The 22,339-nt window shown below is 65.9% G+C and overlaps 4 protein-coding genes and 1 non-coding gene across 18 annotated transcripts; 3 read left to right on the top strand and 2 right to left on the bottom strand.

Moving 5' to 3' along the window:
- Positions 1-185: 185 nt before the first annotated feature.
- On the bottom strand, positions 186-2,749 carry RPLP2 (ribosomal protein lateral stalk subunit P2). The gene is made up of 5 exons (XM_043451857.1): positions 2,344-2,749; positions 2,035-2,158; positions 1,112-1,160; positions 403-501; positions 186-299 (listed from the first exon to the last, which is right to left on the bottom strand). The coding sequence occupies exons 2-5, from the start codon at positions 2,155-2,157 to the stop codon at positions 223-225; spliced, it is 348 nt and encodes a 115-aa protein (XP_043307792.1). The 5' UTR covers position 2,158; positions 2,344-2,749; the 3' UTR covers positions 186-222.
- On the bottom strand, positions 947-1,081 carry LOC122431508. The gene has a single exon (XR_006266532.1). It is a non-coding gene; the product is annotated as a small nucleolar RNA SNORA52 (small nucleolar RNA).
- Positions 2,750-4,510: 1,761 nt separating the features above from the next.
- On the top strand, positions 4,511-10,810 carry PIDD1 (p53-induced death domain protein 1). 7 transcript variants are annotated; one of them, XM_043451846.1, is made up of 17 exons: positions 4,754-4,970; positions 5,052-5,301; positions 5,613-5,992; positions 6,438-6,851; positions 7,175-7,384; positions 7,470-7,524; positions 7,694-7,895; positions 7,996-8,121; positions 8,206-8,385; positions 8,464-8,611; positions 8,716-8,851; positions 8,928-9,078; positions 9,170-9,293; positions 9,370-9,488; positions 9,562-9,675; positions 9,779-9,978; positions 10,192-10,810. In XM_043451846.1, the coding sequence occupies exons 3-17, from the start codon at positions 5,689-5,691 to the stop codon at positions 10,448-10,450; spliced, it is 2,742 nt and encodes a 913-aa protein (XP_043307781.1). In that variant the 5' UTR covers positions 4,754-4,970; positions 5,052-5,301; positions 5,613-5,688; the 3' UTR covers positions 10,451-10,810. The 7 variants fall into 7 exon arrangements, with proteins under 7 accessions (XP_043307780.1, XP_043307783.1, XP_043307782.1 ...); XM_043451845.1 differs by lacking the exon at positions 4,754-4,970 and adding an exon at positions 4,511-4,622 and having other exon boundaries at positions 7,996-8,385; XM_043451847.1 differs by having other exon boundaries at positions 4,744-4,970; positions 7,996-8,385; positions 8,548-8,611.
- Positions 10,811-11,063: 253 nt separating this feature from the next.
- Positions 11,064-18,160, top strand: SLC25A22 (solute carrier family 25 member 22). 7 transcript variants are annotated; one of them, XM_043451849.1, is made up of 10 exons: positions 11,064-11,185; positions 14,062-14,200; positions 14,293-14,418; positions 14,528-14,583; positions 15,201-15,291; positions 15,791-15,909; positions 16,017-16,191; positions 16,280-16,434; positions 16,516-16,591; positions 16,669-18,160. In XM_043451849.1, exons 2-10 carry the CDS (start codon positions 14,181-14,183, stop codon positions 16,817-16,819), a joined length of 969 nt encoding a protein of 322 aa, XP_043307784.1. In that variant the 5' UTR covers positions 11,064-11,185; positions 14,062-14,180; the 3' UTR covers positions 16,820-18,160. The 7 variants fall into 7 exon arrangements, with proteins under 7 accessions (XP_043307784.1, XP_043307785.1, XP_043307788.1 ...); XM_043451850.1 differs by having other exon boundaries at positions 11,069-11,185; positions 14,067-14,200; XM_043451853.1 differs by lacking the exon at positions 11,064-11,185 and adding an exon at positions 11,506-12,655.
- Positions 18,161-18,481: 321 nt separating this feature from the next.
- Positions 18,482-21,527, top strand: CEND1 (cell cycle exit and neuronal differentiation 1). 2 transcript variants are annotated; one of them, XM_043452680.1, is made up of 2 exons: positions 18,482-18,628; positions 19,921-21,527. In XM_043452680.1, the coding sequence occupies exon 2, from the start codon at positions 20,018-20,020 to the stop codon at positions 20,456-20,458; it is 441 nt and encodes a 146-aa protein (XP_043308615.1). In that variant the 5' UTR covers positions 18,482-18,628; positions 19,921-20,017; the 3' UTR covers positions 20,459-21,527. The 2 variants fall into 2 exon arrangements, with proteins under 2 accessions (XP_043308615.1, XP_043308616.1); XM_043452681.1 differs by having other exon boundaries at positions 18,517-18,605.
- The last annotated feature ends 812 nt before the right edge of the window (positions 21,528-22,339 follow it).

The following is a 22,339-nucleotide window of genomic DNA, read 5'->3' as shown; positions in this document are numbered from 1 at the left end:
CCGCGACAATGTCCAAGAAGGAGGCTCAAGGCTTGGCCATACTCAAGACCCTCAGGAAGTACCCCCTCCCAGGCTCCCCACTCCTGACTCTTCAGACTCCACTGAGCAAGGGTCCTGGTTCATCCCAGAACGAGACAAGGATGCAGAGACCACACTAACAAAGCACTCACAGGTAACTCAGGAAATACATAAAAAGGGTTTTATTTGCAGGGAAGCGGGACTCTAGTCAAACAAGCCAAAGCCCATGTCGTCATCTGACTCCTCCGACTCTTCCTTCTTCTCCTCCTTCTTCTCCTCTGCTGTGGGGAGAAAGCGTGGCGAGCTCAGTCGCACTGCAGGCCACACACCCGGCAGAGACAGACCCCAGTACGTGGCACCAACAGCTCCTGAACCTCCACTTACCTGCGGCTGGAGCAGAACCGGCAGCAGGTGCTGCGGATCCTGGGGCAGCAGAGACGGCCACAGCCCCGCCCGCGGGCACACTGGCCAGCTTGCCAATACCTGCAGAGACCCAAGGGGAGGTGAGCCCAGAGCAGGTGTTCCACCTGAACGTCATCTCAAAGTGAAGAGACACTGTCCAGCTCGTTAGGGTCCATGTAAGATTCCCATTTTCGCAGACACTGGAACCCCCCAGCACACCTGTAGGTCCACAGCGCCCTAAGCGGGAGGTAAGCTGAACAAACATGCTTACGAACAGGCAGGTAAAACCCACCGTCCCAGTGTCCAGATCCTCAGCCCCAGCAGTGAGCTCACAGACAAGGCTGCCTTTGCCCTATCATAGACCCACGGACAAAAACAGCTCCCCAAAAGCTCAACTTCCAATCAAGTCCAGCTCCAGCTGGAAAGGGCAGGGGCCTGTGGTCAGTCCTAGCCCCCCACAAGAGTGGTGAGGCTTGTTTACAGAATCCCACCGAGAGCACAGGCACCCTGCTGCCCTGCCCGGGAAGGTTGTCTAGAAGCGCCCATGGCAAGAGCCCATAGCAACCCTGCTCACTCCTCTGGGTAAGGCTTCTAGGGTGCTCTGGTCCACAAGCGAAGCCTGGCAGGTCACAGGCTGACCAGCAGGGATTAGAATGGACCGTGAAAACGAAAGCCTCAAACACGACCTCACCCTGGGCAATGACGTCCTCAATGTTCTTTCCGTTGAGCTCACTGATGACCTAGAGCACATGAGAAGCAGGGTCACCAGAGGCCGCCACCTCACCCCACCCCACCCCCCTGCTCCGCACCACAGTTATGACCCACTCGGGACAGGTAAGATAAGACACCCCACACGTGGAAACTAACTCCCAAACTTACTGCTGAAAAAAATGCAAAATATCTCACTTTACACTCAATACATATCAAAATAACCTTCACTAGGTTGAGCAAGAGCTTCCCTGGGGGCCCAGTCAGGAAAGATTCCACCTGCAATGCGGGAGAGCTGAGCACCATCCCTAGGTCAGGATGGACACTCCCCATGGACAGAGGAACCTGGTGGGCTGCAGTTCATGGGGTGGCATAGTCGGACAAGACTGAGTGACTAAGCACAGCATGGCACGTATTTTTGACTTCCCTTGTAGCTCAGTTGGTAAAGAATCTGCTAGCATTGCAGGAGTCCGCCTGCAATCCCTTGGAGAAGGAAATGGCAACCCACTCCAGTATTCTCGCCTGGGAAATCCCATGGACAGAGGAGCCTGACGGTCTACAGCCCACAGGATTGCAACAGTCCGACACGACTTACCAAGTAAACCACCACCATATTAAGTTCAAAAAAATAAAGTCAAGGTGGACTTGTTTTCACTTAAAAAAAAAAAAAAAAGCTTACACGTGACTTGTTCCCACTGAGCCACGCTAACGCGGACTTGACTTCATCTCCATTTTTTCTTCGTTTGGGCTGTACCGGTACATTAGGGCAGTTCCAAAACCACATGGGCTGGCAAAGGCCTCCCACCAAACCCGCGGCAACCTGCTTCCCTGGGTTGGGTAGGAGAGGGAGCCCCGTATGCGGAGTAGAGGGTCGGCGGGGTCTTCGGGCCCCTGCAAGGCGGCTACCTTGTTGAGTCGGTCGTCGTCTGCCTCGATGCCCACGCTGTCCAGGATCTTTTTGATGTCCTTGGCGCTGGGGGAGGAATTGCCCCCGAGGGCGGCCAACAAGTAGGAGGCAACGTAACGCATCCTAGCGCATGAGACAAGGACAACGGCATTACGGGCGGCCTCGGGTCCCTGCGAGGTTAGTGCCGGGCCGCGCGCGGCTGGTGCGGATCCGCCGCCGAGGCCTGGCCCACGCCCTGCCCCGCCCGCCCCCCGCGGCACTCACGACCGCGGCCAGGCCCCACGGCCCGGCCCTCCCGGCCCACTCACTCAGCGGTGGCAGAGCAGCCTCGCGCGTGCGACCTCGGCGGCGTCAGGGACGGAAAGGAAAGCGCCGGTGCTGGGGGCGGGAGTAATTCGCTACCCAGAAGCCTCCGGGACTTGCGCTCGGCGCCCCGCGAGGGCGCCTCCTAGTGACGTCACGAGATGCCTAGCCAATGAGGACGCAGGAGACGCCATTATCCCGTCTGTCGCGCAGCCGCCACCGCAAAGGCGGAAGGCAGTTCCAGGGCTGTCTTCGTGTATATAGTGGGGCGACTGCCGCCCGAGATCCCTGGGGGAAGTGGGGCTGAGAGAGGCACGAGCCAGGAATGTAGCGTTTCTCCCTTCAGGGTTCCCAGGATGCCACGCGGCGCCTACAGCTCCCAGCATGCAGCGCGGCCTCTGTGCGCTGGTCGCTTCTCTGAAGGAGCGGCGGACGCGGCCGGCGAACTACAAGTCCCATGGCGCACGGCTACCGGAAGCACGGGGGCGCCGCTGCGGGCCGCACGTGGCCCGGCGCTGCTGAGGGGGTGCGGCAGGCTACGCGTACAGGAGCCGGCTGTCCGGCCGGGCCCAGACGGGCGGGCGAGCCGCCCCGAGCTTTCACTCCGCGGAAACCAGCCGCTGCTCCCCCCATCCCTAGTGCCACGGCGGGGGCCCCAGGTGAAGCTGGGAGGCTCTGTCACCGCTGCTCGGAGGAGCGGAGCCAGAACCGTCCACGCCCGTGTGACCCGCCCCCACCCGGGCCGTGCCCTCTCGGAAGTGACATCAGCTTCCCCGCGGACACAACCCACGTTCCTCGTTCACTCCGTGTCGGGGACCTTGCTGCAGGCTGGCGTCAGTCCTGGGGGGCGCAGGCCCGGTTCTGCTTCCTCAGAACTTAGGTTCTAGTGCGCGGACACAGAGTAGTTAAACGAGGCAGTCCTAACTGAGGTAGACGTAGACCCTGAGCGAGGAGGGCTGAAGGGTGAGCGAGCGCCTGTTCTGCGAAGATCTGGGCTAGCATCAGGCCCCAGGAGTAAAGGCCTTGCTAAGGTGGCTGGAGATGGGCTCAGAGGTAGCAGGCAGCCCAGGCGGGCTCGTGATAGGGCCAAGCCCGGATGTGATAACGCAGGCCCCACGGAAACCCTATTATATCGATGAGTGTCGGCACAGAAAGGTTTTTTTGCTGAAGGTCACACAGCTGGGGTAAAGTGAGGAACACCATTTGGCAAGGATGGGACTGTTGCAGTCACACGGGAAAGTGGCCTGTTGTGTTTTTTTTAATGGTACGATAATACATACTGTAAAACCACTTTAATCATACAGTTTAGTGGCACTAGATACGTTCACAATGACCATCACACTGCGTTCAACTGCAACCATCACCACAGTGTATCTCCAGAACTTTTTTCCTCTTCTTGAATTCTAAACAATAAAGCCCCATCCCTCTCCCAGCCCCTGGCTCCCATTTACTTTCTATTTCTTTGTTGACTGCTCTAGGGATCTTACATAAGTGGAATCATACAGTATTTGTCCTCTTGTGTCTGGCTTATTTCATTTAGTGTAATGCCCTTTAAAGTTCATTCACATTGTAACATGTGTCAGGATTTCATTACCTTTTGTTGCTCAGTGGCTCAGTCCTGTCCGATCTGCAACCCCATGGACTGCAGCATGCCAGACTTCCCTGTCCTTCACTATCTACCAGGGTTTGTTCAAACTCATGTCCATTGAGTCGATGGCCATCACTCATTACTTTTTAAGTCTGAATGATGTTCCTGCATGTGTGTGTGTGTGTGTGTGTGTGTGTGTGTGTGTGTGTGTATTCTAGCAGCTATGTGGAAACTGAAGGGGGAATACGAGCTGGGGAGAACACAGGCCTAGCAGGAACTGCCCGTCCAGGTGGGAAGGATGTTGGTAGTTGGGGAGGGTGGCGGAAAGAGGGTACAGAGGTGTCATTTGGGGCAGAACAGGCTGGGGTGGATGTGCATGTTCACAGGCACCTATTCTGTGAGGTGGAAGGACCAGTTGGGAAGGCTTTCCGGAGAGGCAAATCTGGTCCTTGACTTTGGCCTTCCCCGAGTGGCCTTGGGCCACATCTGATCTCTCCCATCTCCTTTTCCTCTCTTGTGAGACGCTGAGAAAGGAGGCAGCCTATGGGGAAGCCCGCTGGGGGCGAGGGGGCGGGGAGGTGGCCCAGAGTGCTCCCGTAAGATAGGGTCATGGAAGGTGGGCCCTGAGCTCTGCAGGACCTGAGAGGAGGCCTTTGGGGGCTGGCTGGGGACTTCGGTGCTGACCTCCGGTAGGAGGTGGGTGTGGGGCGGCAACTGCGATCAGCCCTCAGTACCCCCTGCTGCCAGAGATCGCACTAGTTCATTTTAACACGGGGGCGGGAATGCATAGCCAGAGCTGAGCGGGTCCAGAGCCCGAGAACCTCGGAGAGGTTGGTTTTGTGGCGCGAAAATCGGGCCTTCCCGCGGGAAGGCCGGTCGCACAGACGCACGCCGGCCGACAGGAAGCTGAGTGCGGCGGGGCGGTCTGTCCGGCAAAGGGCGGGCAGGGCGGGCGGGACCCTGAGACCCCTGCCGGCGGACCTTGCCGGCGCGAGGCGAGATTCCCACGCGGCCGGACCCGGAAACGCGCCGCCGGGAGCGCAGGTGACGCGCGGGCCGCGGGTGCGTCTAGGGGACGCGGAGATTGGGGGTGGGGGGGGGGTTACGGTGCTGTCTCTCCCCCAGGACACGCCCCAAGCGGTGGGGGCGGCGACTGCGCGGTGCACGGACCTCCCCTGCGGACTGAGGTGCGAGCTGGAAGTGGCGGGAGAGTCCTCCTCCAGGGGCCAGGAAGTAGGTCCCGTCCTCAGGACCCCCTCGCGCTGCTCGGACAGACGCGGGCAGGATCACTCGTGTCCTTGCCTGGGCCACCGCCCCCACGTGGTAGATGAGAACCAGTGCCTCCGGTCGGAGCCGAGAAATGTGAAGGTTGGAGGTGGGGCTCTGGTGCCCGGCAGGCGGCGTTGCGGGGGTCTGGACTAGGAGTCCCTTGCCAAGTTTCTAGACTGGGGGTGTGAGGCCTCCCTCCCCCACTCCCTCAGCTTGTCCCCAAGCCCCTCTGCACTCACAGGTCTCCTGCCTGCCACCTTCCCAGCCCCAGGGAGTTCTCTTCCCCAGCCCATGTCAGTGACAGTCTGTCCAGCCTAGGCGTTGGACTCTGGACCAGTGGGCCTGGCTCCCTCCAGCCTGAGTCCCCCTTGCTCTGGCTGGGAGGACGCCCAGACCACTCCTCCCCCGACTCTGCAGCCTCTTTGGGCCCTGCCTGAGCAGGCCTGCCTGGCGAGCTGGGACATGTCTGGCCCCCGAGGACGCCTGGTGGGCGATGGCTGCAGTGGAGGCGGGGCCGGTGCCCGCGACGTCGGCCCCAGAAGATGCTGCGAGAGATGCTCCAGAGGCTGCGGGTGCAGGGCTGGAGGCGCCCCTGCTCCCAGCCGGAAACCGGCTGAGCCTGCACCTGTACCCTGGAGGCTGCCGCCGGCTGCTGCGCCTGTGTGCCCAGCAGGCCCCTCAGCTGCTGGAGGTGGACTTCCTGCAGCTGAGTGGCCACGAGGACCCTCAGCTGCTGGAGGCTGCCCTGGCCCGGCTGCGTTGGAGCCTGCCACACCTCCGCTCCCTGGTCCTCAAAGGTGAGCCCCCCCCAGTCCCAGCCCTGTCCCAGCCTCTTTCTAGCTCCTGCCTCTGCTTCCTGGTCCTGAAAGGTGGACCCCGGCCCCAGCCCCAGCCCTGTTCCCTGCACAGCGCTACCCAGCCGTGTTCCCCCGAGAGGAAGCTGGCTGGGCCCGGGCTCCCGGACCCAGCAGCTGCACAGTGGTGTCTCCAGCAGACGCCAGGGCAGATCTTTTACCAGGGGTGGGTCACCGGTGATGGCTGTCAGCTGAGATGAGGCCGCACCGTCTGTGTCTGCCTGCTTCACCTGCCGGTGGCTCTGCAGCATCTGTCCGTCTCTCTCTGTTGTGGTGGGGTTGGGGTGGAGCTCTGTGTTTCCATGCACCCGTTTCCCTGGCCAGCAGAGCTGAGCTCACCTGGGTCTCTGACTCTGAAGGCCACGTCTGTCTGCCTTTCCCCCATCAGGTGGGCAACGTCGGGATGCCCTGGGTGCCTGCCTCCGGGGGTCCCTCACCACGCTGCCCGCCAGCCTGAGTGGCCTAGCCCACTTGGCCCACCTGGATCTGAGCTTCAACAGCCTGGAGACACTGCCGACCTGCGTCCCCCAGATGTGTGGCCTGGATGCCCTCCTGCTGTCTCGTAACTGCCTCTCAGAGCTGCCCGCGGCCCTGGGGGCCCTCCCATCCCTCACCTTCCTCGCCGTCACCCACAACCGCCTGCGAACGCTGCCCCCAGCCCTGGGAGCCCTGTCCAGCCTGCAGCGCCTTGATCTCTCTGGGAACTTGCTGGAGGCCCTGCCCCCTGAGATCGGAGGCCTGGGCAGCCTGGCCGAGCTCAATCTGGCCTCCAATCGGCTGCAGAGCCTCCCCGGCTCCTTCGGTGAGTCGCGGCCCTGGTTCCCCTGGCCCAGTGGAGAGTGCCTGTGGGCCGCCGGCTGCCCTGCCCTCCTCCACGGCCGTCTTTCCTCCACGGTGCCCTGTACACCCGGGCCGGCCCGCCTCCCCGGCAGCCCTCGCGTGCCCCCCGCTTCCCTGGCTGTCGAGGCTCCCCCCTGCACAGGCCTCCCCGAGCTCTTTAGTCCAGCTAGGGGCGGAGACTGAAAGGGCTCCCCGGACGCCTGCGGTGCGAGCCGCCTGGACTGGCGCTTGGGGGCGGGTAGCCACGACGGTCCTCTGCAGGCCCTGAGCTGGCGCCTCCCGCAGCCGGGCTGCGGGCCCTGCGGCTCTGCATTCTGCACAGCAACCTCCTGGCTTCGGTGCCCGCCAGCCTGGCCCGCCTCCCGCTGCTCACCCGGCTCGACCTGCGGGACAACCAGCTCCGGGACGTGCCCCCTGAGCTGCTGGATGCCCCCTTTGTGCGCCTGCAAGGAAACCCCTTGGGCAGGCCCCCTCCTGACCCCCTCAGCCCCCCAGGTAGGGTCGCGGTGGGGCTGGGGGCAGACCACAGTCAGGGCGCAGGTGTCATAACTGGCCTAACAGCCCATCTTTCCTTCCCCAGGGACACCCATGGTCCCAGAAATGCCCAGGCTGTTGCTGACCTCAGATCTGGACAGGTATGGCGTGAGGGAGGGGCCGGGCTGGAAAAGCCTCTGTCCACCCACCACACTGCCCTCACTGTACACCTTGCCCGTGCCTCGGGGGTCTCCCACAGGTGCCTGGGGCGCCAGATTCAGACCTAGGGGACCCTGCTGTCTGACCCTGTGCCCACCTGTCTTCCCTCAGCTTTGCCGTGACGCCCCAAGGCTGCTCCGTGACCTTGGCCTGCGGCGTCCGCCTGCAGTTTCCCGCAGGGGCCACTGCTGCCCCCGTGACCATCCGCTACCGCCTGTGGCTGCCAGAGCCGCGGCTCGTGCCCCTGGGTCCCCACGATGCTCTGCTCAGCGATGTCCTGGAGCTGCAGCCCCACGGGGTGGCCTTCCAGCAGGCATGGCTGGGGCAGGGCAGGGCAGGGCGGGTGTGGGCGAGGGCCCCAGCAAGGAGGGCCCGGCGTGACCCTGGCGCTCACGTCCCCCCTTGCCTGGCAGGAGGTGGGCCTGTGGCTGCTCTTTGTGCCCCCGCGGGCCCGGCGTTGCCGCGAGGTGGTTGTCAGGACACTGAGTGACGACGGCTGGAGCGACCTGGAGACCCACCTGGAGGAGGAGGCGCCCCAGGTGGGGGCGGCCTGGGCCGTCTGGGAAGGGCCGGCTCTGCTCCGGCCCGCCGGTCCTGACCGTGTGCTTCTGCGCCCGCGCCAGCGGCTCTGGGCGCACTGCCAGGTGCCCCACTTCTCCTGGTTCCTCGTGGTTTCGCGCCCCGTGTCCGATGCCTGCCTGGTGCCACCAGAGGGGGCGCTGCTGTGCTCCTCGGGACACGCTGGGGTCAGGGTCACCTTCCCCGCTGGGGCCACCGAGGAGCCCCGGCACGTCCGCATGCAGGTAGGGCCGGGACGCCCGCTGGGGTGGTGGGGACGCCTGGGCACAGAAGTGACCGCTTGGGCGGCCCATCTGCTCCAGGTGGTGCACGTGGGCCGCAGAGAGCTGCCGGCCCTGCTGGGGGAGCCCGAGGCGGCCGCCAGCCCCCTGCTCTGCCTCTCGCAGAGCGGCCCCTCCAGCTTCCTTCGGCCAGTCACCGTGCAGCTGCCTCTGCCGCCTGGCATCACAGGTGAGGGCAGCCGTGCGGGCACGGGGCAGGGTGCTGCTCAGAAGGGGCGCCCGGCCAGAGGCCTCAGTCGGCACGCCACCCCCGCCCCCGCCTCCCCCACCCAGGCCTGAGTCTGGACCGGTCCTGCCTGCACCTGCTGCACCGGGCCGCCCCCGCGGCCACCTGGGACGACATCACCACGCAGGTGGCCCTGGAGCTCACGCACCTGTACGCGCGCTTCCAGGTCACACGCTTCTCCTGGTCAGTGCCCCCACTGCCTCGGCCCCCTCCCCACACCCCCTGGCCTGCAGGGCCCCCCTCACCCTCGCCTTCCCAGGTACTGGCTCTGGTACACCACCAAGACCTGCGTGGGGGGCCTGGCACGGAAGGCCTGGGAGCGGCTGCGGCTGCATCGCGTGAACCTCATCGCACTGCAGAGACGCCGGGACCCCGAGCAGGTCCTGCTGCAGTGCCTGCCCCGCAACAAGGTGGGGGCAGCAGCGGCCGCGGGCTGGGGGAGGCGGTTGTGGGGGCGGTGCAGGGCATCAGGCACCCAGCCAGTGGGTCCCCCCCACCCAGGTGGACGCCACCCTGCGGCGGCTGCTGGAGCGATACCGCGGCCCTGAGCCCTCGGACACCGTGGAGATGTTTGAGGGGGAGAAGTTCTTTGCTGCCTTCGAGAGGGGAATTGACATCGATGCAGGTGTGGCCCCTGGCACCTGGAGTAGGGACGCTGGGTCTGCCCCCGAGTCCCTGCTGACCACCCCCTGTGCCCACAGACCGCCCGGACTGCGTGGAGGGCAGGGTGTGCTTTGTCTTCTACTCCCACCTGAAGAACCTGAAGGAGGTGTACGTGACCACCGCCCTGGACCGACGGGCTCGGGCCGTGAGGGGCCAGGTGGGCCAGTGGGGTGGGCGCCCCGGGCTGCCCGGGCCAAGGCCAGAGCGCTGAAGCTCCCCTCCCCCCCCAGGTGTCCTTCTACCGGGGCGAGGTGCCGGAGGTGGTCCCTGAGGAGGCGGAGGCTGCCCGGCAGAAGAGGGGCACAGCTGCTCTGTGGATGGCCACTCTGCCCATCAAGCTGCCCGTGAGGCCTGGCTGGGGAGCCCCGTGTGGAGGGGATGGGGGAGGAGCCGCCGGGGTGGGCTGGGGTGAGGCCGGAGCTCACTGCCACCTCGACTTGCCCGCAGAGATTGCGGGGATGCGAGGGCCCGGCCTGGGGGGCTGGCCTCTCCCTGGCGCCTCTGAACCTGGGCGACGCCGAGACTGGCTTCCTGACCCAGAGCAACCTGCTGAACGTGGCCAGGCGCCTGGGCCCCGACTGGCCGGCCGTGGCCCTGCACCTGGGCTTGCCCTACCGTGAGCTCCAGCGCATCCGGCACGAGTTCCGGTGAGTTCTGAGCCTCTCGTCCTGCTGGCTCCCCCCCAGAGGCTGGCTGAGGTTCTGTCCAGGGAAGGGGGGCAGGGCAGATGGGCAGGATAGGGAGGTTTGGCCACCCCTGGCCCACGGAGCAAGGCCCCTGTGCTGGGAGGGAAAGCAAGGCCCTGGGCGTGGCGGGTTGTCTTGGCAGGCACCCCCCTGACTGCACCTCTGTCCCCCCAGGGATGACCTGGATGGGCAGATCCGCCACATGCTCTTCTCCTGGGCGGAGCGCCAGGCTGGGCAGCCGGGGGCCGTGGGGCGCCTCGTGCAGGCCCTGGAGCAAAGTGACCGGCGGGATGTGGCCGAAGAGGTGCGGGCTGTCCTGGAGCTTGGCCGCCGCAAGTACCAGGAGGGCCTCCAGCACACGAGCCTGGCCCCCAGGAACCTTGCCTCTCCTGACCGGTCGCCATCACCCTCCCTAGAGCCTGCCCAGACCTAGACCCCAGATTTCGGGCTGGACCCTGAGGCTCCCGCTTTCAAATCTTCCCTGCGTGTGAACAAAGTGACCCCCCCACCCGTGTAACACACATACACTGGCCTGGTCGCTGTCTCAGCACTGACTTTCTTGGGTGGAGAGGCCGGTGGAAGGCCAGGGGCGACCAGGTGATCTGAGGCCTGGCCCTGCTCTGCTGCAAGCAGGCCTCTGTACAGACTTCCTTCCGCACAGCCCTCATTCCTGCTGGTCTGCGCCCAGCGCCTGCATTGGGTCCCAATCGGGGAGGGAGAGGAGTCCCAGCTACAAAGTTAACAGCTGCTGCCCCATGAATACAGTCTGTCCTGTGCGGGATTGCACATCTGCCTTTTGGTTGGGGATCTGCTGCTTGGCCAATTGAGTTCGCACGGCTCCTCCCTTAGGGACACTTCGTCCCAGCGCACCCTCCATCCGCTGGCCCGACAGGAGTAGTCCCTGGCCCATGCACCCGAGGGGAGGTCGAACGCCCAGTGAAAACCCTTGGAGACCTAGAGCGCGGGCTGGCGCCGGACCGAGGCCTGCTGAGCGCAGTGGCCGTAGCGGCCAGGAGGGGGAGCCGGAGTCCGCGAGCCAGCCGCCGGCCGGGGGCGGAGCGCGCGCGGCGCCGAGCGGACGCGCCCCCGCGCTTAGGTGCAGCCGGGCGCGCGGCGAGGCGGGGAGGCCAGCGCGGCGGCAGAGGCGGCGGCGGCGGCAGAGCGTGCGGTGAGTGCCCGCCTGGCGGCTCCTTCCGCTGAGCCCACCCGAGTGCCGCCCGGCCGCGGGGGCCAGGGGCACCACGGCGGCTGTGGGAAGTGACATCTGCCCGGACGAGGCGGTTTCTGCGGAGCCCGCGCCGGCGGATGCTCGGATCCGCTGCCGCCGGAGTGTGGGAGGCCGGGCCCCGGGCGGTGCCAGGCGCGCTCCCCGCGCACACGTGTCCTCTTCGGTCGGGAGACGGAGGCTAGTCCCCAAGGAACGAGCCGGGCCGTGGGGGACACTCACGTGGGGCCCTGCGGGATGTACGTGGACACGTGGGTGGCTGAAGTCGCCATCGCCTGGCGGGCTTCAGCATGGCGATCCGGGCCCCATGGGGACTTCTTCCAGCTGGACGGGGAGTTGAGCCGGGCTTCCAGTCGCAGCTCTGAGCCCCCACTCCGCGCCTCCTTTGTCGCCGAGTTGGCGCCCCTCCAGCCGTTGGGACTGAAAGTGCCTCCCCGGGGCAAGGGGCGGGGGGGATGAATGGGGAGGGAAGGGCCAGCAGCAGACTTGGAGCCTCACAGCCTTTTCATTTCTTGGGGGTGAGGGAGTCCAGGGGCTTCTTTCGTGGCAGATTTTACTTCCTGGGGGGCCTGGAGGCAGCAGCATGATCCTGCGGGTGGCCTCTGAGCTGAGCTGTCACAGCTCAGCTCAGAGTTCGCCTGCAACCCCGGTTGAGGACGCTGCGGGAGCCAGTGGGGACAGGGAGGGCTGACAGCCCGGGGCCTCAGGCCTGGCTGGGGCTGCCGGGTCTCTATGGCAACCTGGGGTGCAAGGGGAGGGCCCTCCGAGCTCTCATGAGCAGGTGGTAGTAACCACTGAGTGAGGACAGGAAAAGGAGGCTTCCTGGTCCAGAGGACCCCTTGCCAGTTCTCCCCTGGCAGAGCCCCTCCCCACACTGCTCGGTTCTAAAGCGTCTCCCCCATCCCAGCGCGCAGAGTGGGACCCAGGGCTGACGGTTTCAGGCTCGGATCTCCAGGCCTGCCTATACTCCCGGGACAGCTGCTCCCCTCCCCACCTTGGAGAGTCTGTCCGACTTCCGGGACCCCAGCATCCAGGTGTCCCTTACCTTGGACAGGGGGTGGGGTCTGGTGGGCTTGCTCAGGTCCAAGAGGGCAGAGTATGGACCTTGTCCCCAAGGGTCGGGGACAACAATCGGCTGTGGCGTTTGCACCTGGGGAGTGGGGGTGGGGAGAGAGAGTCAGGTTGAAGTGCAGAGGTCAGGCTCTTCCCTGAGACTGGGGCACGGAGGCTCTGGGTAAGTGGGGTGGGAGGCATCTGGGGGGCAGAGAGCTTTGGGAGTGTGGGTGGCAGCCGGTGGGTTTCTGTGATCCAGCCACCCCCTGGCCTTTGCAGCAGACAAGCGTGTCTTCTCCGCTCCTGCATGAGTTTTCCCTGAAATGCACCTCCCAGAAGACACACGGTTCACAGACACAGGTGGGCACAGCCCATCTCCACCCCACAGCTGCAGATTCCCTGTGCCCGGGCACAGAGAGAGCCCCATTCCTGGGGTCCCAGGGCCCTAACCAGAGCCCGCCTGCTGGCCGCGGAGGAGCAGCTGGGTGCACGGTAGCCGCGGGCTGGGGCCCCTCGAACCGGCTGCGTGGCTTGGCTGGGTTAGCCCGTCAGACCCGCTGCCTCACGGGCTGAAGGGGGCTCGGAGGCCAGCCCAAGTCTCCCAGAAGCTGTCACACCCCCTTCTCATCCTTTCTCCCGCGGCGGCAGGGCGCCTCATCCCGCCCAAACTGAAAGAGAAAGTCGCCCCCCCCCGCCAGACCCGCCCCGCCCCGCCCCGCCCCGCAGCCAATCCCCGCCGCCGGCACCGCCCCGGGCCGCTGGCCCTCCCCCGCCCGCCCGCCCGCGGGCTGGAGTCTCCAGGAGGAGCAGTGGAGGAGCCGGTCCTGCGCGCCCGGGGTGAGCGGGACCACGGCGGGGGCGGCGGGCTGCCGAGGGGGCAGGGGGCCTCCCGACCCGGGGAAGCCGGGGTGAAGGTCACCGGTCCGCGAGCGACGGCAGGTGTGAGCCAGCCGTGTGACCCGAGGAGCGGCGCGGCGGGTGCGAGGCAGGGACAGCTGGTCTCGGCGCGGGCTGGGGGGCGCCCCCCGCAGGAGGCCCCTGGGGCTGGCTGTTGGTCCCCAGCCCTGCCCCTAGAGAGAGGGGCCTACTGGGCCTGCCCCCCCGGAGTAGGTGGTGGACCAGACACAGGGAGCCTCAGAGGGTTAGCCATCTCCCGCCCTCCTTGAGGGGGGGCTCCCCCGCCATCCCCCGCCCTCCTTGGGCGTGTGTGTTTGTGAGGGAGGGGGCAGTCAGGGGGTGAAGTTCCTGGGAGGGTGGGCACAGGGCTGGCTGTGGTTGCTTCTTCCAGGGGAGCGGTGGTCTGGGGCTCCAGCCTGGATTTGCCACGGAGCAGGGTCTGCACCTGCGCTGGCCGCATCTACCTGGGCAGCTGTGAGCTGAGCCCCGCGGGGGCCCTGGGGCTCTCTCACCCCCATCCTGACAGAACAGGCTGCTCGAGAATGGGGTTGGTACAGCCCAGCCCAGGGGAGGAGGCGCCTGGCCCTTTAAAGGGCTCCTTGCACGTGAGCGTGAGCAAGGCCAGCTGGGAGGACGCGCTGGTGGGGGATCTTGAGAGGAAGCCAGGTGGCCCAGGGATGGGGCCAGGTGGTGGGCCTCACTGCACGCTGCGAGCCCACAACATGTGGCCCACCCGAGTGGGGTTGGGGGCCTGGGGGAGCCGCTCGGAGCCCCTGTGGGGGACCTGGGAGGGAGATGGGGAAGCCTGTTCCTCTGGTGTGCCTCTCCTGTCTGCCCACCCCCGCTGATTGCAGTCCCCTCTCTCCTAGGACAGAAGCGCTGGTTTGGAAACACCCTTGAAAGCAGAGGACCCGCCTCCGCCCTGCGCTCCCTCCCCCACTGTCTGGCATCCCGCTCCGCGGCTCCTACCTGGGTGCTCCTGAGTTAAATGGCCGATAAGCAGATCAGGTCAGAACCCAGCCCAGCCTCACCCCACCCTGCCCTCCCTCCCTACTGACCTATGGCCGAGGAGGCCGCCTGACCTCCATCTGCCCACGCAGCCTGCCAGCCAAGCTCATCAATGGCGGCATCGCCGGCCTGATCGGGGTCACCTGCGTGTTCCCCATTGACCTGGCCAAGACGAGGCTGCAGAACCAGCAGAATGGCCAGCGCGTGTACACCAGCATGTGAGCTGGCGGGCTGGGGTGGGGGGGAGGACAGGCCTGGGGGCGCTCCTGCCTGGATCAGCTGGACCCTGGCTGCCCCCTGGCTCACTCCTCCCCCCCGGGGCTGCAGGTCCGACTGCCTCATCAAGACCATCCGCTCAGAGGGCTACTTCGGGATGTACCGCGGTGAGGCTGGGCAGGGGGCGGGAGGGCCTGGTGTGATGGTGGGGACGTGCCCCGTGGGGGCTGGCTGCACCTGCATGGGGTGTGGGGTGGGGAAGGGCAGCACTCAGCCCCGTCCTCCACCGCTGCCAGCACCCAGCATGGCGGGACCTGTGTGTCCATCGCAGCGGCTTCGCCGCCTCCCGGGACAGGCAGGACCCTGTCTGTGCCAGGACACTGGGGGAGGGGGGCGGGGCCTGACTGCAAAGCTGCTTAGGAGACACCACCAAGCCTGGATTTGCCCAGACGCTGTGCAGCAGAGTCCTCACACAGAGAGGGCCTCCTCAGCTCTGGCCCACCCCAAGCTGGATGTGCCCCCCTCCCCCCGCCCAGGCCCCCACCTCTATACGGCAGGGGGAGTGTTCCTCACGAAGGCCCACCCGCTGGACCGGGAGGGTCGCCTGGAGGAGGAGCCGCTACACCCCGTCGCCCCCCCCCCCCGCCCCCCCGTCCCCGCTGGCCCCCGCCCCTGCCAGGCACAAATGTGGGTGAGCGGGCGGGGGGATGGCTCTGCCAACTGAGGCGAGTGCCCGCTGAGAGCCTCCCGGCCCCGGCTACTGACCCATCCGCACGCCATGCAGGAGCTGCCGTGAACCTGACCCTCGTCACCCCCGAGAAGGCCATCAAGCTGGCAGCCAATGACTTCTTCCGATACCAGCTCTCCAAGGACGGGTGAGGGGCTCGGTTGACTGCTGGGGGCCACAGTCACGAAGGGAGGGGGAGCTGTGCCTCCAGAGGACAAAAGCTAGGTCGTCCTGGGGGCCCCTCACCCAACCTGCAGGGCTTCTTCCTCCACCTCCTCCTCCGATGCTGAATCCGCGGTGCTCAGGCCCCAGGGGTCCTTGGCCCCTAGCCATTGCCTGCTGCCCCTTGTAGGCTGAGATTTGGGGGGCACTGGCCAGTTTTCCCTATCACCTGAGGGTGCAGCTGAAAGGGCGGTAGTCCCCACGGAGCACTTGAACCGCCCACTCCGCCTCCAGTTTTGTTTGCTGAGAACAGTCCTCAGCCCGTCCCTGGCCCCGCTGTGAGCCGGCTGTCTCTCTGGCTCGGTGCCTGTTACTGGAGGGCGGGTGGGGGGAGCTGCCTGTGTCTTCACTGGTCCCACCCCTTCACGTCCCCCAGCTGCAGGGTCCTCTGACTCTGCCTTGCAGCCCCACCCTCTTTACTGCAGGCAGAAGTTGACCCTGTTTAAGGAGATGCTGGCGGGCTGCGGGGCAGGCACCTGCCAGGTGATCGTGACCACCCCCATGGAGATGCTGAAGATCCAGCTCCAGGACGCGGGCCGCCTCGGTGAGGGTGTGGGGGAGGTGGGGCATGGCGGGACACCAGCTGGACCCCATCCCCGCCCCCACCCTGTGCTTGGAGGGAGACCAGCAGGCCGCCCCCTTTCTCCCCAGCTGCCCAGAGGAAGATCCTGTCCGCCCAGGCCCAGCTCTCGGGCCAGGGGAGTGGCCAGCCCTCGGTGGAGGCTCCAGCCACCCCCCGCCCCACAGCCACGCAGCTGACCCGGGACCTGCTGCGGAGCCGCGGCATCGCTGGCCTCTACAAGGGCCTGGGGGCCACGCTGCTCAGGTGGGGGGCAGGCAGGGCGAGGGGAGGCCCACCCATCCACCTGTCTGCCCCACGCATCCCAGCCAGTCACCCCGCGGTCCCCCCACAGGGATGTCCCCTTCTCCATCGTCTACTTCCCCCTCTTCGCCAACCTGAATGAGCTGGGCCGGCCAGCATCCGGGGAGAAGTCGCCTTTCTACGTGTCCTTCCTGGCCGGCTGCGTGGCTGGGAGTGCAGCCGCCGTGGCCGTCAACCCCTGTGACGGTCGGTGCCCAGCTTGGGGCAGGGCGGGGCTGGGGGTGGGTCCAGGCTGAGGGCCCACGCTGACCCGCGTGCCCCTTGCAGTGGTGAAGACCCGGCTCCAGTCGTTGCAGCGTGGCATCAACGAGGACACCTACTCGGGATTCCTGGACTGTGCCAGGTGGGCGAGCCCCGAGGGGCGGGGAGGGCAGGGCAGCCCCAGCGCCGTGGCTCTGACCGCCCCCCATCTCCCTGCAGGAAGATCCTGCGGAACGAGGGCCCCTCCGCCTTCCTGAAGGGCGCTTACTGCCGCGCCCTGGTCATCGCCCCGCTGTTTGGCATCGCTCAAGTGGTCTACTTCCTGGGCATCGCTGAGACCCTGCTGGGGCTGCCACGCGTCCAGCCCTGAGCCCGGCAGCCGCCCCTCGCCCTCCAGTCAAGCAGAACCAGAGAGGGGGCCGAGGCAGGCAGCCCCCCCACCGGGGAAAGCACGAGAGTCTCTCCCCACCCGGATGGGTGGGGGTGGGGAGAGGGGGAGTGCAGGTGTGCACACGCGTGCCTGGCGGGGTCCTGCCTACACAACCCCCGGGATCAACGTCTTACTTACTTAGAAAAGGCCGAAACCATTACATTCCTGGAGCCAGCCCTGCCCACCTTTGCCCCAGTCTGAACAACCCCCAGGGATAGAGCTGGTCTCTGGACTGGGGGCCCCCAGCCTGGGCTGGGCAAGCTGGACCCTCCCCTCCAGTCTACCAGCTCCTGTCCCCGAGGCTTGGCCCCTAGTCCACAGAGGGGACCCCGCACAAACCTATTTATTAACTTGCCGAGCACAAGCGGCTCTGTCCACCCCTCCGTCTGTCCGTCCAGCCTCCCCCGCTGCTGTTCTCTTGCCTTGGCCAGCCTTGCAGGAGGATCGGGCTCTCCTGCCCCCCATATTGAGCCAGGAATCCTAGACGGGGGGTGGCCCTGAGTGCTGACTCCCAGGACAGGTCCCCCGCCCCCACTGTGGGACCCAGCTCATGCGAGGTGTGTGTGTGTGTGTGAGAGAGAGAGAGAGAGAATGTTGGGGGCGGGTGGCAGCCGCCCTCTGCTGTGGGGGGCTCCAGCCGTCCCCATGTGGCCAGGCAGTGTGTGTGTGTGTGTGCAGGAGTATGTGAGCACGTGGGTGTGTGCCCTTGACTCCCCAGTGACCCCGTCCAGGAATCTGTCTCCGCCCGCCCCTACTTCTGAAGCCACGCCCCCTCAAGGACCGGGTGGGCCAGAGGAGAGGGCAGGCATGAGGACCAGTATGGAGCCCGGGAGCATATTCTTCTGGGGGGCACCAGGAGCTGCCCCTCCCGTCTTCCCCGGGCCTAGCCTGCCCTCCGGGCCTCTGCTTAAGGCCCCTGACCACACTTAGTAAAGCTCCGCCCTCCCCGGCCCTCGATGTTGTGAACTGAGGCAGCTCGTCCTGACCTGCCCCGCCCCTAGCCACGTGGTCGTGTTGGTGATTGATCTGATGTGGCGGTGCTGTGTCCCCCACCCCTGGGCCCCTCCCCGGAGCCCCCTTCCCAGTGACACTACCTGGGGCTCAGGCCTGGGCCCCCCAGTTCACGGTTGTTCCTGGGAGCTGCTCTCTCCCGTCACATCTGTACCTTGGAAGCTGCTGCTGCTGCTTACAGAATTATATTTTTTTCCTTTGAAGAGTTTTAAGAAGTTGTAACTTTTTGTGTCTTGTCCTGTAAGAAGATAAATAAATATTCTAAGTAGATGTCTCTTCTCCTAGACTCTTGGGGGTGAAGGGCGTCCCCCTCGTGTGGTAACTGGCTCCCCTCCCCCTGCCGTCCTGAGTCCGCCTGCCCAGCCATGCTTGGCACACTGGCTGTAGCGGAGCCTGGTTAGAATGACCTCTTGACTCCCTCGAGGTCTGATGGGGATGCAAGAAAGCCAGCCTCAGCTGCTCACCTTCTTGACGCTAAGCCACCCTTCGGATCAAAAGCGGAGCTGGGTTTGGGGGCCCCAGAGGTCCCGGCCGCTCCGGGGCGCTGTGGTGACCACGAGCAGGTGGGCGGAGCCCGCGCTGATGCGGTCCCCGCCCCGCTTCCTGCGCCGGGAGCAGAGCATTGTGGGAAACTCCCAGTTCTTGCATCCGCAGCCGCCGCCCGCCGCCGTCCGTCAGGTCGGCCGTGGTCCCGCAGAGAGCTCGCCGCCCTGAGGTGGGAGCGCCGCGAGCAGCAGCGTAAGGCGGCGGGGACTCGGCGGCCCGGGATCTGGGGCGGGAGCGGGGCGCGGGGCCCCTGGACAGAGCGACGGTTCTCCGCTATGAAGGTCACCGGGGGCGCTCCGGGGCCCCCTGCTCTCCTGGGCGCAGCCACCTGGAGGGGGAGGGGCAGCCGGTGACGTCAATAGGAGCCCCAAATAACCAAGGGTCTGGGGGAGGGGGAGCCTGGACCACCTGCCCTTTGGGAACTTGATGCCCAGCAGCGGGGTGCCCCTCCAGAATGACAGGGGTGAGGGGCTCTTGGGTTCCCTGGAAGTGGGACAGTCCTCCCCAGGACACCCCCGTTCCCGCGCGTGACCTTCAGGCGACCTTCACTGTGTCAGTGTGCATTGCCAGGGTGGGGTCCTGGGCCGATGCCTCCCACACAGGCTCCCTCCCCCGGCAGGCGCAGGTGGAGTTCCTCAGCCTCCCAGAGGAGCTGTAGACAGCGGGGTCTGCTCCCGGGAGGGAAGACGGGTCCAGAGTGGTGAGGCCACCAGCCCCCTGCCCCATGCCCGACTCTGTGGATCAGGGCCAGGCCTTCCCTACTGCCCAGAGCGCCCAGTCTCTGCCTGGCCCTGCCTTGGGGGTGCCCACCCCAGGCTCACCCCAAGGACTTCTTCCTCCCCCAGAGGCAGGCATGACCTCAGGGTCAGAAAGGGATCCCTGCTGTGAAGCTGGAGCAGGCAAGGCCGGTCCTGGGGTGGGCGCTGAGAGGGGGTCCATGACCGGCTGGGAGCCCAGGCCTGTCGCTGCCCTCCCACTGGCTTCTCCAGCCTCTGGGGAGACACCCTGGCTTTGTCCGATCAGGGTCCTGGTGACCTTGGGCCCATTATGACCCCATGTGCCTGAAAGCCCAGACTCTGGGTTCCCACGCTGCCCTCCCACCCCGAACCCACACAGCCCCGAGAAGGGTACACGGTCAGTTCTGCCCAGACCCATGGGGTGCCAGCCACCTCCCCAGCCACACACCCTCCTCGGGTCTGGGTGGGTGCTCTCTTCCCGGTCAGGACCTCCCCACCATGGGCTGACATGATGGACACAGGACATGCGTGGGCAAGACCATTTCACAGATGAGGGAACTAAAGCCTCTAGCAGGTCTCATCCCAACACCCCAGCCTAAAGGGGGCCCACAGCACCTGCCTGTGTGCTCGGAGAGGCTTATCAGGAGGTGGCTGAGGCCAGTTGGAGGCTGAGCCTCGGGAGAGGAGGGTCCAGAGAGCTGAGCGGGTCTCTGCAAGGACACCAGTCTCATCGGGTCTCCCCCCCAGGTCCATAGGATGCCCAGGGGTGAACTGTCCTGAGCTGCCGTGGTTCAGACGCCTGCCTGCCCCCGCGTACCCTGCACAGCCCGCCCATACACCCAGCATGGAGTCCAGAGGGAAGCCGACCAACAGCCCCAAGGCCGACACTAAGGCCGCGGCTGAGGCCCGAGCCCCTGCCGCCATGGACGGGAAGGCCCCGTCCTCTAAGCCAGGGAAGAAGGAGGCCCAGGCGGAGAAGCAGGAGCCGCCGGCAGCCCCCACGCCGCCACCTGCCAAGAAGACCCCGGCCAAGGCAGACCCGGCCCTTCTCAACAACCACAGCAACCTGAAGCCAGCCCCCACGGCCCCCAGCGCCCCTGACGCGGCCCCCGAGCCCAAGGGCCCTGGGGATGGGGCTGAGGAGGGTGAGGCCCCCGGTGGGGGCCCCAGCAGCCGAGGGCCCTGCCCTTTCGAGAACTTGACCCCACTGCTGGTGGCCGGGGGCGTGGCTGTGGCTGCTGCAGCCCTGATTCTTGGGGTCGCCTTCCTGGTCCGAAAAAAATGATGGCCGGTGGCCAGCTTGGGCACAGCCACATCCTGTACAGACCTTGGGAGTCTAGTGCATGCCGAATTCACACTCCGCTATCTATACATATGTAATACCTATACTGTGTCCCCCACATACAAGCAGAGGGAGAGAGAGGTGGACAGGCCCCGACAGCAGTGGAGACCCAGCCCCCTCAAGCGGTCCCCAGCACTTACCCCTCCGAACCCAAGGGCAGAAGGAGCCCAGGCTCTGCGGGTGGGTCCCTGACATGGGGTGGGGGCTCTGTGTGGACCCGGGCACTGGCGGACGGACAGAGAAGCAGGCTCTGAATGTGGCCTGCCTGCCCAAGTGTGCCAGCCTGTGCCAAGGGCCCCAGTGGTCCTGTGATCTTCCTGGCAGCAGCTCCTGATGAACCTCCAGGGTAGCAGGGCTGGGCAGGGGCCTGGGATGGATTCTGAGCTGGGTCCAGCCAGCCTGGGGACATTAAAGGGTGTGGCTGTTTGTCCCATTTCCGCTCTTTGCGTGTAGCCAGGATGGGGGTTCCTCTGGGTGGGCAGCCTCAGTGGACTGATCCAAGGTGGGTGGTCCCATTAGCTGAGTTTCCCTGCCTCCTGCCTGCTCGCTTGAGCCCTGGCTGGGTGGACAGAAAGCTCACAGGCTGGTGTCAGAGGCGCTCTTGAAGTTTACCTTCTGGCTGGAACCCAGGCGGCCCCTGAAGCTGGGCCCTACGCTTCCCGCCCTGAACCCCTCCCCATTCTGCAGCGGTTGTCCTGGGGGCAAGTGAGAGCCTGGCGGGGAGGCAGCCGTGCCTGCCCAGCGCCTGCAGACGGCCCCTCCTGCCCACCCAGGGTCCTTGGGGGTCTAAGAAGCGTATAAATGCAATAACAGGTTGAATAGAAGCGCTGGGCAAGCAACCACCACCCTCGGCCACAGCCCCGTCGAGCCTGCAGGGAGACCGCGCTCTGCTGGGAGCATGTCTTGGTGGCAGTGGGCACTGGGAGCCCGATGTGCCCTTGCCTGACCAGCTGGCCACTGGAACCCTGGGCCTGAGTGGAGGTCAGTTTGAAATAAACTGTTATCTAAAGACTGGGCTGGCGTCCTCAGCTGCACGCGGTCGGGAGAGGCGGGGCAGCCTGTCTGGGTGTGGGGGGTCACCTATCCACACTGCAGGCTTTCCGGGGAGGGCCAGGGCCCCCTGGTGCCCCACCCCAGCCCCTCCCACCACCTGGTGCCCTTGACCCGGGTGGGTTCCACCTGTGGCTCTGCCCAGGCCCGGCCCTACCCAGATGGCTGCGGCCCGGCCTTCCTGTCAGCCCTGGCCCTAAAGGACCCAGGCCCAGCTTGCAGGACCCACCCCTGGCCCGGACCTTGGGCCACCGCACCAGCGCGCGGGGCTGACTGACCTGGAGCTGTGTCGGGGGAGGGGGCCGTGCCCCCCGCTGGGCCTCTGTGCCCCCCTCTGCAGCAAGCTCCCATCCCCAGGCAGTGGGGGAGGAGGCCGCTGTATGGCTTGGGGTCCCTCCTCCCGCCATCCTCCCCTGAGCCGACCCGGCCAGACGTCCAACTGGGGGTCTTCGGAGTGCGGGCTTCCTGGGAGCAAGGCTCCCCACCCCCGGGCTCTGGAAGTTTCTCTGCCTTTGTCAGCCTGGGTCACTCCCCTCACGGGCCTCCTAAAGCTGCTGGGCTTCCTCTCCGGGTACCCACCCCCAGCTGTGCACCCACACCTCAGGCCCACACAAACCTGGGGCGCTTCCCTGGGGCACGCGCCCCTCGCCCTGAACCACCTGGCCCAGGCCCAGCCACCGAGGGAGGCACCGGAGCCCATGGCTGCAGCCTCCAGCCCGCCTGTCCACAGGCCCTGCAGCTGCCCACGCCATCCCTCTCCAGCCAGCTGGTCCC

The sequence above is a fragment of the Cervus canadensis genome, chromosome 29, assembly GCF_019320065.1.
Source record: "Cervus canadensis isolate Bull #8, Minnesota chromosome 29, ASM1932006v1, whole genome shotgun sequence".
NCBI lineage: Eukaryota > Metazoa > Chordata > Mammalia > Artiodactyla > Cervidae > Cervus > Cervus canadensis.
Note: the sequence above shows the minus strand (reverse complement) of the source record. Positions and strands in the feature narration are given on the sequence as shown.

Coding starts and splice junctions, on each gene's coding strand:
- RPLP2 (XM_043451857.1), bottom strand. CDS start 2,157: ATGCGTTACGTTGCCTCCTACTTGTTGGCCGCCCTCGGGGGCAATTCC. Junction 1,161..2,034: donor ACGACGACCGACTCAACAAG/GTAGCCGCCTTG, acceptor CATGTGCTCTAG/GTCATCAGTGAGCTCAACGG. Junction 502..1,111: donor TGAGGACGTCATTGCCCAGG/GTGAGGTCGTGT, acceptor GGGTCTCTGCAG/GTATTGGCAAGCTGGCCAGT.
- PIDD1 (XM_043451845.1), top strand. CDS start 5,689: ATGGCTGCAGTGGAGGCGGGGCCGGTGCCCGCGACGTCGGCCCCAGAA. Junction 7,896..7,995: donor ACGGGGTGGCCTTCCAGCAG/GCATGGCTGGGG, acceptor CTTGCCTGGCAG/GAGGTGGGCCTGTGGCTGCT. Junction 9,979..10,191: donor CGCATCCGGCACGAGTTCCG/GTGAGTTCTGAG, acceptor CTGTCCCCCCAG/GGATGACCTGGATGGGCAGA.
- SLC25A22 (XM_043451849.1), top strand. CDS start 14,181: ATGGCCGATAAGCAGATCAG. Junction 14,419..14,527: donor CAGCGCGTGTACACCAGCAT/GTGAGCTGGCGG, acceptor CCGGGGCTGCAG/GTCCGACTGCCTCATCAAGA. Junction 16,592..16,668: donor GGATTCCTGGACTGTGCCAG/GTGGGCGAGCCC, acceptor ATCTCCCTGCAG/GAAGATCCTGCGGAACGAGG.
- CEND1 (XM_043452680.1), top strand. CDS start 20,018: ATGGAGTCCAGAGGGAAGCCGACCAACAGCCCCAAGGCCGACACTAAG.